This window comes from Hetaerina americana, unplaced genomic scaffold, assembly GCF_022747635.1.
Source record: "Hetaerina americana unplaced genomic scaffold, ioHetAmer1.1.p SCAF_13, whole genome shotgun sequence".
Lineage (NCBI taxonomy): Eukaryota > Metazoa > Arthropoda > Insecta > Odonata > Calopterygidae > Hetaerina > Hetaerina americana.
This window is the reverse complement of record NW_027286403.1, coordinates 13,486,230-13,504,651: the sequence shown is the minus strand read 5'-3', so window position 1 is coordinate 13,504,651 and position 18,422 is coordinate 13,486,230. Positions and strand designations below refer to the sequence as shown.

The 18,422-nt window shown below is 38.5% G+C and overlaps 1 protein-coding gene across 1 annotated transcript in view; it reads right to left on the bottom strand.

Moving 5' to 3' along the window:
* Positions 1-16,361, bottom strand: part of LOC139686132 (pyrokinin-1 receptor-like) — a 72,140-nt gene extending 55,779 nt beyond the window's left edge. Inside the window, exon 1 of the mRNA XM_071583316.1 lies at positions 15,488-16,361. Coding sequence (XP_071439417.1) covers positions 15,488-16,361 — 874 coding nt within the window. The remainder of the gene's footprint in view (positions 1-15,487) is intronic.
* Between the last annotated feature and the right edge of the window lie 2,061 nt (positions 16,362-18,422).

The window sequence follows — 18,422 nt, the reverse complement described above, 5'->3', positions numbered from 1 at the left end:
AGGATGTTAAGAAAAGACTCGTAAAAACTTTGATATGGAGCGTAGCTATGTACGGTGCGGAAACGTGGTCATTGAAGCAGGAGGATAGACGTAGATTTGAGGCTTTTGAAATGTGGGTGTGGAGAAGAATGGAGGAGGTGAAATGGACAGAGAAGAAAACAAATGAGGAAGTACTTGGTGTGGTGGGCTAAGAGAGGAGTTTGTTGGGAGAAATCCTATGGAGGCAGGAAAAGTGGATGAAGGGGGTGTTGACCGGCAGTGGGATGTTGAAGACGGTGATAGAGGGGAGAATGTTGGGCAAAAGAGGAAAGGGAAGGAACAGGATAGGGATGTTGGACGGGATGAAGGGAGGAAGAAAGTACTCTGAGATGAAGAGGGACCTGATATAGAGGAGGATGATGGATTTTGTGTTTTGTTAGGAGTAATAAAATATTTGTTTGGTAGTTGTGTCCATCCAAAAACCTACCTTAACCGGTAGATTACCTTAAAAAAATAAAAATAAATAAATATATATATGTATTTATATATAAATATTACACTCTCTAACTAGCCCAAATTTTGATGCGGCACGGTACATCCTTCCATCACCTTGCTTTACCACTCCTTAGTGTCTTCAAACAAAATATAACGTACGGTTTGGAAATTCCTTTGAAACCGGGTTTCTTCAACTTTCGGCAAAAAAAGGAAATGATTTTCATAATTATTACTTATATTTGGGAATAATTGATTGCGGTGTAGAAAAGGCCTTCATGGAAATGAAAATTTAGATACAGATTTATAAATCTTACTACCATAATTATTTAAGGGATAAGATAGGTAGGGAATACTGCATGTGTACAATCATACCATGTATATGGGAGCAAACCCATCAGGAGGCTTCGTTTGATTAATAATAATTGCAATCTTTAAAAAGAGCGGGAGTATTTGAGGTCTACTGGGTCAGAGGTTTCAGTTCTCAGAGAGGTTAGTAATTGAGACGATCAATTAGGAAAATCAATAAATCAGTATGGGTTTAGTAAAAAAAGGATACCGTTGCTGTAACAGAAGAAGTGAGATTACTGATAGGAGAAAACAATAGTTGGGATTATTTATGAAATGAAGAATTTCAGTAAAGCAGGAAAAAGAAAAATAATAACCCGACGGAAGTTTATGGACACTATTATAATTATTTAATTCATAAAAACAAATACCAAAATGTCACACCTGATAATATTATGCATTGGAGGAAAACTTTTGTATTGTGTTCGTAGAGTTAAGGAAGACTTTAGACAGAATAATTAGAGAGCATTTAATGTCATATTTCAAAATATATTTGTAAACAGGAGGGACCGACAATTCGTCTAAACTATTTTGTCTCAGACTGCATCCCTACGAGTAGTGAATGAATAATTAGAGGGGTGTTAGGGAGTGTTGTCCATTAAACTAAATGTTTTTGAATATATTCGTATTGGAAATGGTAGGGGGCTAGGTAAGATTAGATTAGTAAAATAATTAGGTGAGAAATTCATTGAATTAAATTTTAAAGGGCATAACTAACTTAACAGGCAAAGGGATTTTGCTGAACAATTTGAGAATCAGTCTGGCCGGTCAAAAATAAGAGTCAAATATAAAAAAGTAAATGGAATCAAAACCTTTTAGAATAAGGACTGAGTCCAGCTTTAAAATTTTTGGGAAAATACTTGTGCATAAGAAAGTAGAACATGTAACGAATTTATGGAGTATCGTAGACTACCGCTGTATGCGCAATTCGGTAACAACTTATAAAATATCGTTCCGTAACGAATCTACATGCATTACAAAGGGGAGGGCTTCGCTTAAAGTAGCTCAGTAAGGAGATAATGAAATAACAAAGGGAATATTTTGAACTAGGAAATTAGGTTTAGTATTGCATGTTTCCGACACTTAGTCTTGGAGAAGATAGGATATGCATTCAAGGTTTCGGTATAAAAAGTATCGGTAACAATGCTTTCCTCAGGTGTGCGGGAAATGCTGAACTCAGTTTAAGGTTAAGTGTGCGAACGATTGCAAATCGTATTGGCGTTGATAAGATGATAGTAAAAACCATTATCACAGAAAATTTGGCGAGGCGAAAAATCTGTGGTAAACTCATCCCAAAGATCGTGACCCACGACTAAGAGCAGAGTCAAACGTCTGCTTGAGAAGATCTTCTGCAACGGCATCTTGGCGAGTCCCCCAACCCCCTTAGAGTGCTGACTTGACACAAGCAGACCATATCCGATTCCCAAAAGTGTAATCCTCCCTCAAAAGACACCACCATGGGACCTTAAGTGCCGCCAAAGAAGCTTGCACGCGTACTCTTAACGACTTTCAGAATCCGCCTGCCATGGGGCATTTTACTGATGGAAAAGCCGTTAGAAAAAGTGTGTCAACGCCAGAGGGAGGGAACCATTTTGAGACATTATAGAAATATCTAAAATGAATCAATTTTTCGGATTATTTTCATACAAAACACGTACTCCGAATTATTTTCAAATGTAGGTTTGGAGGATAAAAAAATGAAATGAACAGATAAGGAAAAATATCGGAATGATTAGCTTAGCAAGGGAAAAGGCAAGTTTTTGGGAGAGGTTCAAGAAAAACTGGAAAAGAACATGCGTGTATATTGATTGATAGATGTGGAGACGGTACGTGTTTGTTGATGGAAAAATCTACTTCTGTAAACTTAGACCAGGACATGACTCTTTATCCTCTCTACCCAATTCAAAACCATTTCTGATATGTTTCCTGATTCCAAAAGTCTTTGGATGCAGGACAGCTGGGCAAGTACTTCCGAAAAGCAGTTTGTTTAAACACGTTTCGTCAAAGATTTGTTCACATTGCACTGTAAGAACTGTTAAGTAAGGCAGTAGATTAGCCTCGTTTATAATATAAGTTGAAGTCATGACTGGCCAATCCCTAGCGTGAATTTACTCCAATCAGGTTTACCCATGGCACTTATCCTGGAGTACCTAGCGTCACCAGCGTGACCATTAGTTACCATACCCTTTTAATAAATCTGAATCTCGTAAGAAGAATATCTCAAGGGGAAAGGAAAGAAGCGAGAAAAGTATTAAATAAATCTGTGAAGTTTATCTGGCGCAACAAGACTGTGACACGAACCCCTTGTAGATTGACAAAAAGCGATAGTTCCTATCTTACGTCAATATTGAGCTCTTAATGAGAATGAGAGAATTTATTGAGAATGTTCTCTTATTCGATGTGATCCTGCGTTTAAAGGCCCTCCACAGATGCCAATCACAGCAGTCATCGGCTTCACAATTGATTTTGACAATTCTATGTTCCAAAGTGTTTCGACATTTTTGAAGGTTTGTACGGCTAATTTCTCGGGCACACCGACGGGTAGATTTTCACATTTTAGAATTATAGTTCACTTTTAAGAGTTCGTCATTTGATTTCATTTAAGAAATCTTTCATCAACTACTACATTTAGAATGCGAAACGCAAGGACAATGTTCTAACCTTCCCAACGACTAGGAGGTTTGCACAGAACGCGGTCTGTCTAAAAGTCTTTCTCTCTATCACGACGCGTATCATTTCCGAACAAAATATCATCCAGCACAATTATATTTCACCGTCGTACAGCCACTGAGTCAAGTTTCGATTGTTTATGGAGGCTGCGGGAAATACGCGGTTGCGCAGTAAATAAATACTTGCCGGGAACCAATAAAGGGGTTTCATGCAGAGCCATCCTCATTAAGATTTCTCCTTTCTACGGACTCAGGGCCCTTAACTCGGGCTCAGGCCAGAGAATTCTATCCTTTAGTCGACAATCGGTCTTTGTGCAACAGGTGAGCAATTACTCGTACTGTTTGCTCCAGCGAAATATAGACTTAACAAACTTCACTAAAACCACAAAAATACTCTTCTCGCAAGCATTGGTATGATTTTGAAAACTTTTTTCAATTGAGACGTATGATAAATTTAATTTAATAGAGTAAAGATTGATTAAAATATTGAAAAATAAAAATAAAAGTATTTTTTCAGAAATCGAGTAATATGATCAAATTAGAGAGCTATGATTCACATTAGACCAAAATTCTTACTATATAGGAACCATTAGAAATGGAATAAAAAGATTCACGTGACCCTGAGAATCCTGACATTGAAATATAATTAGTTTGGTATTCAACCAAACGGCTGTCGTAAAAATGAATGTTTGCCTGTTCAAAGTATAGGCACTAGATTGAAAATCACAACCCAGCATTGGAGCTCAAAGCCACCGCAATGGCGTGTAATGAGGCAATTTTGGGAGCGGAAAAAATGCCAAACATTAATACACACATACATTTAAATGTATGTTAGACAACTTAAGAGGATGGTCCTGGAGGTACCCGGCCTGACGTAGCGATGGTGGTAGTTATTTGAAAAATATAAATGTATCAGAAAGTACACAATCTATAAAGCATATTTCAAGTTTGTAGATGCCACGTTGTTTAGTATTTGTTTAGCAGCCATCAATAGTGAACGTTTTTAGTGAATTTGTGCAAATGGAGAAAATTCGTCATCGTTATGCGCTGCAATACTTTGACTTGAAAGGCCTCAGCCTGAACAATATAAAAGCTGGACTGGATTCCACCTTGGGTGAGTCAGCTTCTTCGTTTACAAGAGTAAAATATTGGACAGCAGAGTTTTAACGAGGGCGTGAGGACTGTCAAGACGGGAATCGCATTGGTCGACCAAATTAGTTGTCGGGTCTTGAAACGATGATGAAAATCCACAAAGTGATACTGGATGATCATCGAATGAAGGTGCGTGATCTAGCGGACAGGGTGGGAATTTCAAAACGGGCGGTAAATCACATATTAAATGAAAATTTGGGCAGGAGAAAGCTGTATTCAAGATGGCGTTTGCTCAAACACAAGCAAAACCAGTGTCGTGAACATGTTTCAATTGAGTGTTTATCAAGTTTCACAGCAACAAAGCAGCATATTTGCGCCGTTTCATAACCATGGACGAAATATGGGTCCATTACTTCACACCTGAGACAAAAGAACAATCAAAACAATGAATTTAAAAGGGAGAACCGCCTCCAAAGAATACGAAGACCATTTCATCTGCAGGCAAGGTGATGGCGACAGTTTTTTCGGATGCGCGTGGGATAATTTTACACTGGCTACCTTGAAAAAGGAAAAACTATCAACGGTGAGTATTATGCCAACTTATTTCAACTTTTGAGGAAAGAAATCATGCAAAAGCGGCCGTATTTGGCTAAGAGGAAATTGTTGTTTCATGAAGGCAATGCACCAGCTCACAAATCCGTTATTGCAATGGCCAAAATTCTTGAATTAAAGTTTAAATTGCTACCACATGCGCCCTATTCGCCAAATTTAGCGCCCTCGGATTATTTTCTGTTCACAAGCTTGAAAAAAATGGCTCGGTGGCCAAAGTTTTTCCAACCGTAAAGAAACGATGTCTACAGCTATTGGATATTTTGACAAGCAAGACAGTTCTTATTATAAAAACGGTATCGAACTTATGGAACATTGCTGGGAAAAGTATATAGAGCGGAAAGGAGATAATGTTGAAAAATAAATTAATTTTTCCCAAAATATTTGTGTTTTTTTTGTTGGGTCGGGTACTTCTGGGATTACCCTCATAGAAACCACTACTGCACATACATGCCAGTAAATTAGCCATTAATAGGCAAATCGTTTAAATTGAGTCTTTAAGCTAAAACATTCGGACAATATGATTATGATTTCTAACGTGCGGGAGAACAACGAGAGCTTGGAATTGCCTGTGACGGTGGCTATAATGTTATTTCAATAGCTAGCTAATACCCGAATGTTATTTCATTAGCCGAATCTACCAAAATAATCAAGTATTTCATTATATCTCTTTCGGCATCGGAAGGAAAACCTGGTTTCCTGGACCGTGCTAATGGTCTACGTTTTTCAAATAGCATGCTCTCAAGCTAATTCCTCTAGCAGACATCTCACGCTTACCCTTTCTTGTAGAAAGGTTTGGTAAACCAAGCGTATTTTTTTCAAAATTCTTAGATGACTATTTATCATAAATAAATTCTTAAATAACTTTTCATTCTGGCTAAATTTGAGCACATGAAATTTTAAAGAAGGTGAAAAATGTTATATTTGTTGAGGTACCGTTTCACATTTTTGCTAAAAAAACCTCCATTAATCTGACTTGGCGTACCAAGGAAAATATCTACGTATTTTATCAGAATATTATCCAAATTAGAGAAAGTAATTCATGTATGTAGAATAAAAACATTTTTTTAAAATCGGCTGATGATGGTTGTTTTTGGCAAAAGAAATTTTTCTAACCGTGGAAATACTTCTGTGCCCTTTGGTAGCAATACCAAATACTTACATAAGCAGAATCCGAGGCATGTTCATGAAGTAAGGGTCGTTTGATCACAGAAAAAATATACTCATATGAAACACATTTTGTTAGCAATTTTAGTTAGCTACAAACCTACTTCACTTCTCTACACAACCGCCGTTCACCTCTAAGCATTTTTCCTACCGCTGCACCAGCTTCTTTAACCCCACTGCATAGAAGCTCACCGCCGGAGAGTTGAACCAATTGACAACGCCGTTCTTGAGTTCCTCTTCGGTTTCGAAACATTGTCCACCGAGCCACTGTTTCAAGTGCAAGAAGAGGAAGTAGTCGCTAGGTGCAAGGTCAGGACTGTACGTTGGATGGTCAACCCAGCAAAAATACTGAATTTTCTCATTGGTTTTGGCAGCAGTGTGAGGACGTGTGTTATCGTGGAGGAGAATTATGCCAGGTGACAGTTTCCCACATTGTTTGTTTTGGATCGCATGTCTCAGTTTGTAGAGCGTTTTGCAGTACACATCCGCTGTAATTGTTTTCCCACGTTCCATACAATCCACTAACTAAAAGAACACCGTTTATGTCCCAAAAAACGGTAGCCATCAATTTTCGACTTGTGTGCGGATTTCGCTTCAACTTTTTCGGTTTTGGTGAATATGAGCGTATCCGCTGCCTCGATTGCTATTTTGTTTCTGGATTGGTGTAGGATATTCACGTCTCGTCCCCGGTAACAATGCGAGAAAACAAATCATCTCTATCTTGTTGGTAACGGCCCAAAAACTCTCGTCCACTGGACATTATTCGCTCTTTGTGGTGGTCGGTGAGCATATTCGGTACCCACCTTGAAAACAATTTGTGGTATCCGAGGTTTTCCGTGACAATATTGTAGACAGTAGTACGTCCAAGTTGAGGAAATTGTTCAGCCAGGCCATTAATCCTCAATCGACGATCACATCGCAGGTTTTGTTCCTCTTGCGAAACAATTTCATCGGTCAGAATACTTGGCCTGACACTTCGCTCTACGTCATTGACATTTGTTCGTCCATTTTTAAAGTCACGGCATCATTGTCTAACCTTTCCTTCACTCATTACTGTAGGTCCATAAACTAGGCATAACTCCGGATGATTTTCAGCAGCCGACAATCCTTTTGCATACAAGAATCGTATGGCAGAACGCACCTCACAGCTGGCGGGATGAACGATGCTGCATTGTTGTTTGCATGCATAAACAAGCAAACGACTTCTGAAACAAAACAAATGCTGCCATAGCTTCCCAAGGAATTAGTAGATGATGCTTCAGGAGTAAAACTGTGTTCTGAAGCGCCAATATATAAATATAAGCAAACGGCAACCACTTTATGAATATGCCTCGTACATTTATCTTTGATGACTTACTTACTTTCTACGACGAGAGCATGAAATTCGTCACCAGTGAATGAAGTAATTTTCTAGCATGGGTCCTAAGCGTCGTTGCATCGGCAATTAATGCTAGAATTTAGAGGAGATTACCCCCTCTATCACTCTCTTCCACGCCGTAAGGGCAACATTCTAGAACGCCATGACTTAAGAATATTGCATGTCAATTACAATATTGTAGATCTTGAGGATTTTGAACTACGGGAGTTTAAAATTACACATTGATAAATTTCTAAAATTGACATACTGAAATTCATTTTAAAATCATATTTTGCTTTTCACCACGGCCATCCTATCTACTCCCATCTTTTTTTACCTCAGCCCCTACATCCGCATCCACTTAGGGCTTTCAAATCCACAACGTTAAGGCTCAACCACAGGAGGTCTTTGGCTCCCATTTATTCTCTTCCCTCCTCAAACCCTCTCGCACTCCCCCCCCTCCCAGACCATCAACTACGCAGCTGGTACTCTCTTCTCACCTTGACGACGGCTAAATGCCTATATCTACATAATAACAAACCTTTCTCGCACAAGGGAAAGTTTTGAAAGGGTTTAATCTAAATTGGTCTATCGTTGGCACAACTTCTCGACACTTAGTCCTTCGGCAGTAAGGTTTAGTGGGCATAAAACGGGAGAGGAATGAGCTCATCTGATATTTAGATTCGGTGTTTTAACACTAAATATTTACCTAGATAATCGTTTCCAAACGATCCAGGCCTGACAATATTATCAAGGCTGTTTTGGTTAGTTATTTTTAATTTTCATTAATATCATTCTTGTTATTATATTACTGCTATATAATTTTTTGTATTATATTATATGGTTAAGTATATCACGAAAATAAACGGCCATTATATTGTTTTTGTTTTCATGAAATGGTAATATATATTTCAAAAAGAGAAACTTTTCTCTCATACTGCGTATATATACGACTGAATTACTTTTTGCCGGCTGGATATCAATTGAGTAAATTACCGGTTCACTGATTTAAGTCACGGTTCTGCTGCCATAACTCATTTCCTTGAAGCATAGCTTTTTTCAAACAATGGGTATCACTCACACTAATTCTTTGAATAAAAAGAAAACTTTGGAAATATTTCGCCTTTGCGAGTAAATTGAGTGGTGAAGATACTTCTCCACAAAATTGCTTTTAATATCATATTATCAAATGAAAATGTGGCCTTGCTAAGGAACACTCTTTGGTTGAACCAGCGCAGACACAAGTATCCAACAATGGAACCAAAGCCACCGCAACGGTCCCTTGAACTGCCTTTCTTATAAATACGATTAAAGCAATTGCATGGACTTATATGATTCATAACGACAGAATAGGAGCCAAATATATATTATTTTGCCTTCAACTGACTAGACCAGTATTCTAAATTGAATTCAAGAAGAGCTTACTTTCCAGCCGAGTGTTTAATTTCTTGGAGTGATGATTTCGAAAGACGGCAAAGGTGCATGTTCAGACCTCAACAAAAGTTCATTGACTGCCCAAGCGGGCAAGTATAAACCGTCCCGGTGAATGAAGTCCCACCTTTACCGGTCATTGTACATAAGAAACGCATGACATTGAAGAAAGAAACATGGCTGAGGTGGAAGTGTGGTTTGCGAGAAAGTGAAACATAAAACTAGGAATAAAATATGAATTCATAATCTAACAAAAAAGGAAAGCCGACAGGGAACGGCTTTTTACAAAAGAAAAAAAAGTACGTCACTACCAGCACTAACTACCCACCGGCACACTGAGCATAGAGCGGTACAAAAAGGAAGAGGTCTGCCATGAAGTCCCAAGACACCATTTTCAAATTCGCGCTCGCGTGATAAGTGTATTGCATTTGTATGTGAAATGTACAATATTTATATAAAATAAATAAATTGCATTAATATTTTCAGTTTAATGAAGTAAAGCTACTACCGTTCAAGAGCAAAATAACGTGTAAATAAATCCTGTTTTATATCAGGTATGCAGAACAAATACATGTATTCAGCCTTGCTTATGCACTATGTTTCAAATCATGCCGTAAGCACATTATATTTTTGGAAAAGAAAATACTCTATTATTCAACAATTTATGTAGAAAGATAAAGAATTTTCTTTTCCGAGATGAATTGCTTATCAAAGTGATGCATAAATATTTTGTTTTGATGCCTCTCATATTCTTATTAGTAATTTTATTTTAAAAAGCAACCACTTAAATAGTGAAGCCACGACTAATCATTAACTGAAACGTGTGTTCTACTTAGTTAATATATATTAAATTTTGTTTTAACAAAATTCAATATTTAAACCTTTATTGTAGAAGCAGAATGGTAGGGAAAGACTCATCAAAGAAGAAACGTCGACAGTATAACGTGGATTATGTTAAGTAGGGATTCGTGGAGTCTCTTATAAACAAGGAAATGTGCTTACTATCCAAAATGGTGTTTTCAAATGAGGCGCTGAAACCTTCCAGTCTAATTGACCATTTTAGGAAGGCTCATCCTGAGAAGACAGAAAAGACTTTAACATGTTGTAGTCGCTTCGTGACGGAGTGCAAAATAGCCAAACACTTTCAAGTATATTGCCTAATGCTTCAAAACATATCAATGATAGTTTGTATACATCATACAATATTTCACTAATAATTGCCAAATCTGGAAAGCCACACGCAATTGGTGAAAAACTCATCTTACCGGCAGTAAGTGAATTCCTGAGTACTGCTCTGCATAAGCCACCATATGATACAATTAAAGTTATTCCCCTAAGCAGCACTTCCGTTCAACGGCGAATAGATGAAATGGTTGGAAATGTGGAAGATATATTGCGCAGTATCCTGAGAACAACCGAATTTGCATTACAGTTGAACGAGTCAACTTTGCCAGGTAATAAATCTGTGCTTCTAGCTTATGTACGCTTTATTAAAGATGAATATCTACCGCAACAGTTATTGTTTGCAAAGCAATTATAAACTGGCACTAAAGGGGATTCAATATTTCGTATCGTAGAGCAGTTCTTTAGGGATAAAATATTCCGTTTTATAACATTCTTCCTGTTGCAACAGACGGAGCTCCATCAATGATTGGTCGTCACCATGGTTACATCTTATAAGGCGCTTCTTTAATCTTTTTGACTCTGTCGTGCAGTTTTGTGATGAGAAAGATGCTTTTCTCAGCGAGAATCTTAAATAAAATAGGAGTGACGTTGCCTTTTTGTCTGAAATATTTGCATAGTATGATAAAATGACTTTACAATTGCAGGGAAATTATATTAACCTTATAAAGGCAAACTCTATGGTGACTTGTTATTTTCTAGCTTTTTTTAAGCGCAACATAGGTCAACGCGAGCTTTATCAATTTCCTTCCCTGCTTAAGCTAGAAGAGGAATCTGGTATAGGTGATGAGGCTTTGAATCTTTTGTGACCATTTAGCCACCTTGCATAAAAAGATGACGCTGCGAATTGAGGATCGTCTTTTGCTGGAAATTTCAGAATGGGTGATAAATCCATTCGTAGATATTGTGTAGCATAGTGTATTAGAGGAAGAATTAATTGGACAACAAAATAACGTTGAATTGAAACCAAAGTTTAAGATAAATTTTCAAGAGTTTTAGTTAAAGAAGGAATTTCCCCATCGTTACCCTGCATTCAAGGCTGGTGGTTAAAAAAACTCTTTGCATTTCCGACTTCATATTTGGTGAAACGTGGTTTAAGTCAGCCATTAAGCTTATATCAGGCAGAGAAACAGACTTCAGGTTTGTGAACGCGGTGATTTAAGACTTCTGGCAAGTGACATTAAACCGGGCGTTGGAATTTATTTCTATATCTTGCAAGTGGGTCGCGGTAGTCCAGGGGGTAGAGCGTTGGACTGTTGACCGAAGGGTCCCGGGTTCGATTCCTGGGCGAGGCACTCTGGGCACCTGCAGCTCCACCCAAGCTTTGTGAATTTTCGGGTACCAGGTCTTCCAGGGAAACCATAACCGGCACAGGGAAAGGAACTGGCCCCCCTACCCTGATGTGTGAATATTCACACGCCGTATAGAGCTTAGTACTGGGTGAACTCTACCAGCACCTACTAAGCCGAACTTCGGGTTGATTACTGTGATTATGGTTTTTTATATCTTGCAAGCCACCTCTAGGATGTGAGGCAAAAGGGTTAATACACACCAGAATCATTTTAACGAACATGACCCTACCATGGTCGAACAATGTTATTATGATCTTCTATCGTTGGTGGAAAAAATGACATCTTAAATCCATCTTTTTACACTTAATCTCCCTAATTTCATCGAAATAATCTCTACTACCGCAGTACGATTGTGGTAATAATGCATTTTCAACATAAGTGCTAAAGACACCTTCCAATTTATGAAAGAGCTTAAATCTGTCATTTTACCTTCGCTCCTTGAGTGATTCTCGGCCTGGCTGCTCTAATATTTTGGATACGGTACTAAGTTTATCATAACAATGTTTTACAAATCTAGCTCCTCTACGCTGCTCGCGATTCAGTTCGGGAATTAATCTAACTTCGTGAGGATGCTTTATTCTTGAAATAAATTCTAAATGAGGCTTAGCCAGCGACAGATAACATTTCTCTTTGTCCTTTCTCATCTCATATACCTAGTACTCTTCCCATAAATCCCAATTTTTGGTTAGCTTATCCACATATTCCCCGTTAGTGTTTCACCCAGGAGATATCGTGAGTGAGGATAATGCCTAGGTATTTCATTGAGTCGAAACATTCCATTTCAGTTTTCCCAGTGCAGTAAGAGTTCGGATAGGAATTGCTCTGTTTCCAAAAAATTATGGCTATGCACCTTATTTAGTTTAATTCGAATCGCCATGTGTCGCACCAACGTTGTATAGCATTAAGGTCATCTGACAAACCTGTTGTGTTCACAGGATCACGGATTTCACGGTAAAACACTGCATCATCAGCAGATCGCATCCCACTAGTGACTACGGAGTGGAAAACTGGTATTAGGTCATTAGGCACATCCATCCCATTAAAATTTTATTTGATGGAACTATCTTTTTAAATTAGGCAATAGAATCTCCTTAAATGACGAGGGTAAAAAATAAGAGAAACTTTACACTTCCACCCACTTTGCACTTCCATCATCATCTGATGATGATGCGCAGTATCAAAACCATGTCCGTAGAACATCAAAAGTGTGTGGAAGTGTAAAGTTTCTCTTATTTTTTACCCTCATCATGAAGGAATTCCACAAAGTTAAGCCTGAAACTGTTAACTCCTTAAATGACTTCTAGACCATGAAAAACCATGATCAACAGTCACTTATTTGTGCAACTAATTTTAGCAAAACATGACAGGTTATTCTATTTTCATAAATTGAACATATTCATGTTATATTATTATGCTTAATTATATGCTTAATTTAAGTAAACACATGAAATGGAAACTGCTAAAAAAGCTTTCTTAAGGGTACTTGCTTCGAATATTTATTTTAAAGTAAAAATTATATTCTCACTTGAGTTCCTTTTATTGTGTATTGAGCCTTTTGTATAAAAGTGTTATAAAAACTGTAAATCTTTGGATTCTAAACAAACATTTGAAAAGTCATTGTTTATAATATAATTCTTTCAATGTTCCTCATTTGGTTTTTTGTTTTATGATTTTGATTATTATTTTAAAGCTATCGATTGGAGGGCTTATGTTTATGGACCCAAGGGGGCGGTGGCTCGAATAATTTTGGGAAATATGAGTCGATCCCATAGTTTTTTAACCTTGCAAGTGCCTTTGCCCACTGGTGGCCCAATTTTTTTGGCATGTTGTTGGCAAAATAGTTTTGCTCCAGCCTCGCACTCCTCAATCATCGATACGATTCATCTGCAGTAAACATTTCCAACGTACTTCCAGCACTGCTATGGGAAGTCGAACGGCCCTAGCTTATGCCGATATCCTTATGGGTACCTAGAACAAACTTTCCTTTCGGATAAAATAAAATCCTCACAGCAATTTAATGGACCCGATACATTAAATATATTTTTCTCCTTTGGACCCATAAAATAGATACTAGTTATGCACTCATTTCGAACACCTAGGAGATTACGGTATGGTAATCATTCTCCGTTAAATTTAATTCCTCCATTTCTGACTCCTCGTCTATCACTTTCCTTGGTACCGACATTCGCTCTTAAAAACAAATATTCTGTACGTATTCTCTGCACGAATACCCCACGATTCACCGACAAAGTGTGTGGCAGGGATGGAAGCAACAGGTGGAAAGTATAAGGGAGAGTGAAGGTGACAGAGGAAAAACTAATCCCAATAATCACACATACGAGCATATAAATGTTAGTGCCAATAAAATTGATAAACTAGTGCTGATTTTACCCACAAGATAAGTTTTACAATAAATTAAAAAGAAGGGGAATAAAAGTGAATATCAGCCATATATATTTGCGGTGTTAAATTGGCTTATATGATCCACGGGTATATTGCAGGAATTTATTGGAGTTTAGGTATTTATCATTGATGATCACTAACGACTTTTCATAGAGCCCCCACATGCGTAATATTGCAAAAAAACAAAAAATCTATTGAGATTCATTGGTCACATTGTTGGCAGGAATGAACATAAGGTTAAAGAAAATTGCTACTGTTTTATTCCGGCCATGTTAGCGGTATGTATGTACTACATGGAATCCGATGGAAAATGCCCTCATTTGGGGAAATTCGAAGGTTCAACGCAGGGCGGCCTGATTCGTTTAAAACGGTTACAACTGAACAAAAAGCGTACAGAAATACTTCTAGAGATAGCTGGGGATCTTGAACACAGCATTGTGATGATGGGCTGCTCTTACGTATTCATTCAATTCAGAGCCGTTTTTATCAATAGAGAGATATTCCAATTACAGCAATTCAAAAATATATTGATCGTTCGGATCATCAATTTAAAAGCTGAGAAATAGATGCCAGGACAAATATTCTCAATAACGTCTTCTTTTCACGGACAATATGGGATAGTAACTGTTATGCTAGAACAACTGATAATACTATCCGCAACGCCTAGGAAATAATTAATTTTACTCATACAAAGTCTGCCCAAAAAATAAAGAGAGTAAAAATTTTCCCTCTGAAGCCTACGGATAAAGTGAAGCAATTCGTGGCGAAAAAGGTGGCGGGAAGTCTTAGGGAAGCAACGAGACCCGCGTCGGTTTTTTTCAGACCGTTACATTACTCGTATCGCTGCTAGACAGGACCCTTTTTTGAGGTTCCGGTATTCTCCGTTTGGTCTATGGTTTATTTTCCCCGTGCCCAAAAATTTGCGAGCGAAACTGAAGGAGTAAAAGAATGACAAAGGACGTTTGCGTATAAAGTTAGCAATTTTATGCGAAAGATTTTGGCAGTCACTCGCCTTCATATAAAGTATTATACACGCTTTACAAAGTTTCCAAAGGACTCTTCATTTTTTCTAAGAAAAAACCGGTCGCATTTTTAATGCATATATCATTGTCACTCAGTAGCAGTGATTTTTCTTAAGGTTTTACAGTTTATGGCTTTACAGCCATTTATATACCAGGTCATCAATTAATTTGGTCAGGAAACTAATAACATAACATAAATATCAGGGTTTTAGTAGTTGACACCATGTTTTACTTTTTTTTACTTGCCCATTGGTTTAATTTATGATGCATTAACAAAGTGTAGCTTCTAATTCATCATAATTTGCTTCAATTTATTTCATTGAAAATTACCAATTAAAATGAACTCTCATAAGAAATAAATAAATTATTTGGATCCATACTTACCGAGCATCTTGACGACATGTTTAGTCGCTTTTGTTTGAGCGTTCTTGGCAATGTTTTTCCTGCTGTTTCGGCTGCATGGCCCGCACCCATCCACCGTTGACGCCATGTTATTTTCACTGGATTCGGTGGCTCCCATGGTAGTTCCCCCGTCCCGCGCCATCATGCTGGACCGGTGGAGTTGGAGGCCAATCAGCAGATAAAGCACCGTGATCAGTGTCATCGGAGCGACGAAGAAGAGACAGGTAGATATCTCAAAGGCGTGCGGTATGACAACCCTTTTCACTGTGCAGGCGCTGTATTCTTCGCTCACCATGTCACCATCCTCAGATCTCTCGTATACTACCCCAAACTCGAGGGCCTGGGGCACAGCGAAGCACAGAGCCACGGTCCAGATGCCAACGATGAATTTGATGGCCCTGGAGAGACGGGAAAGTGTATGCGAGAGAAAGGGGTGACAAATAGCCACATATCTCTCCACGGTGAACGCCGTAATAGTCAGCACGGTAGCGTTGGCCGATGTCTCAGCCGCGAAGCCCTGCACAATGCAGAAAACCTCTCCGAAGACGTACGGATACTTGAACCATATGTAGTACATCTCGGAGGGTAGACCAGAGATTAAAAGCAGAAGATCAGATATGGCCAGGCTGAAAAGGTAGTAATTCGTGGCTGTGTGCATGGAGCGGTTTCGTGCTATGACCACGCATGTACTTACGTTTCCAATAATTCCAATTAGGAATATGATGGCATAAATGATAGTAATAGGTATCACTATACTTAAAGAGTCTCTCTTAGGTCCCCACAAGTTGGTGATATTCTGGGTGGTTTGGGTATTGATGGCAACGGTTGATGAAGATGTGGCCTCGTAATCCGGCATCGTGGGACTAACCAGAGTAAAGTCGTCGTCTGGGGGTCCGGGGGTCAAATTTGAAGCTCCTTTTAGGTATTCGTCCATTTTTATGACATTCCCTTCAACCGGTTGAGCATCAAGCAAAATAAAAAAAGTTGCTTAAGTGATTCGCGGGGAGCCTATTGGAATAAGGGCCATAGAGTGAAAGAGTGTGCCGTCGGCCCTCCGCCACACTTATATCTTTGCCAACTGTCTAATGAGCAAATTTACTTTTGCTGATTTTTAGGACCACTGGGTAATTTTAGCTAAGAAACAGTTCTTAAAATGATTTTTTGTTCATATTTTCACATTGCTTCAATTTGAAATCAGATGATGGTTCGGCATCCTGGTGGGTATGGTTCGAAGATACTTTTGTGCGCAGCCAAATATCCAACAGTGTCAGAGTCCAATCTGCCTCTGTAAAAGATGAAGAAATAATATCAGTCATAGAGCGAGAAAGACATCACTTTTAATTAAGTATAAAAAAATAAGCGACAACACAATTTATCACAATATTCTCTATTTATGAACATTTATTATTCTGAAAAATCTTCTCCTTCCGAGTATCTTTGTAGTGTATGCAGGGATTAAAAATTGCAGCCTCCATTAGTCACAAAGCCTATTCTTCACCAAATAAATCTCTCATTCACATAAAATTGTCTAATTTACATCATCAGAATATTACCATGAACAGTATCATGATCGAGCACCTCCACTGAAACGTTTGAGGTAAAGATTGTGCACACCATTAGGAAAGTGAGCATAGACTTGACTTAGCATTATGTTCGAGAGAATGTTAGTTAATATACATATACTAGATGGAATACTTTAGTCTAACCATGCATGAACCTTGGTATAATGTTTGACATAAATGTATATACTACCAACTGTATGATGAGCAAATTTACTGTTGCTGAGTTTTAGGACCAAAGGGTAATTTTAGTTAAGGAACAGTTCTTAAAGTGATTATTTGTTCATGTTTTCACATTACTTCAATTTGAGATCAGATGACGGTACGGTATCCTGTAAGCCGATGGGTATGGTTCAAAGATGCTTTTGTGTGCAACCCCTTCAACCTCTTTTCTGGTCCGCTACATAGACGACATTTTTAATCTCTCCCTCAATAATTTCTTATCAGCCTTAAATTCTTCTTTCACAGTTAAATTCACGTCTTCCTTTTGAGTCTCCACTACCATCTTTCTTGGCACAGACATATTACTTCAAAATAACAAATTAACCACTTTAGTACATATAAAAGCCATCAACCAACAGCTATCCCTACTCTTGGCCACCTGTCACCCTTCTCACACCAAACGCTCGATTCCTAAGTCTCTCTCTATCCGCGGACACCAGATTTACAACACCAAAGACACTCTTAACAAATACTTCCATAATATACACCATAAACTCCACAAACGCGGTTTCCCAGAAAAACTCCCAGAGAATAAAATCCCCCGCTCCAACAGACCTCACACACCTCATAAAACAACCCCATATCTGTCGCAGGACTCAAACTTTGCACTACCTAATTTTCCGGATCCCACAGACTGAAAACCTTTCTTATAGAACTGCTTCCTATTTTACACGACAATTATGCTATTTTGTCTCTACTGCCCCAATGCCCCTTTCTCGCATACAGACCACCCGACAATCGCAAAAACATTCTGAGAACCACCAGCCCTTTGGCGCCACACCCCCTGACAAATTTCCTCATATTTCCCCCACTTGCAACCTCCCCCGATGTAAAAAATATTTGCTTATCAGATCTGCTCCCCTCTGCTCACATCCCCTCATTGCCCCCTCACCTCGTTCTCACGCTGATTGCCCTTGAAAAATATTATATATCTTTTCTCATCCAAACAATTCACTTCATTTTGCATAGGCGAATGCGTTATGCCCTTATCCATTCAAATCAGCAATCGATGCTACTCCTGTGATTCTGCCTCTTATCTCTTCCTATTCCTTCACACACAAAATCCCACAACCTTTCCTTCGACCAGTGTTTCTCCCTAACCATCTCAGAATCGCTACCTGATTAAGCCACCAACA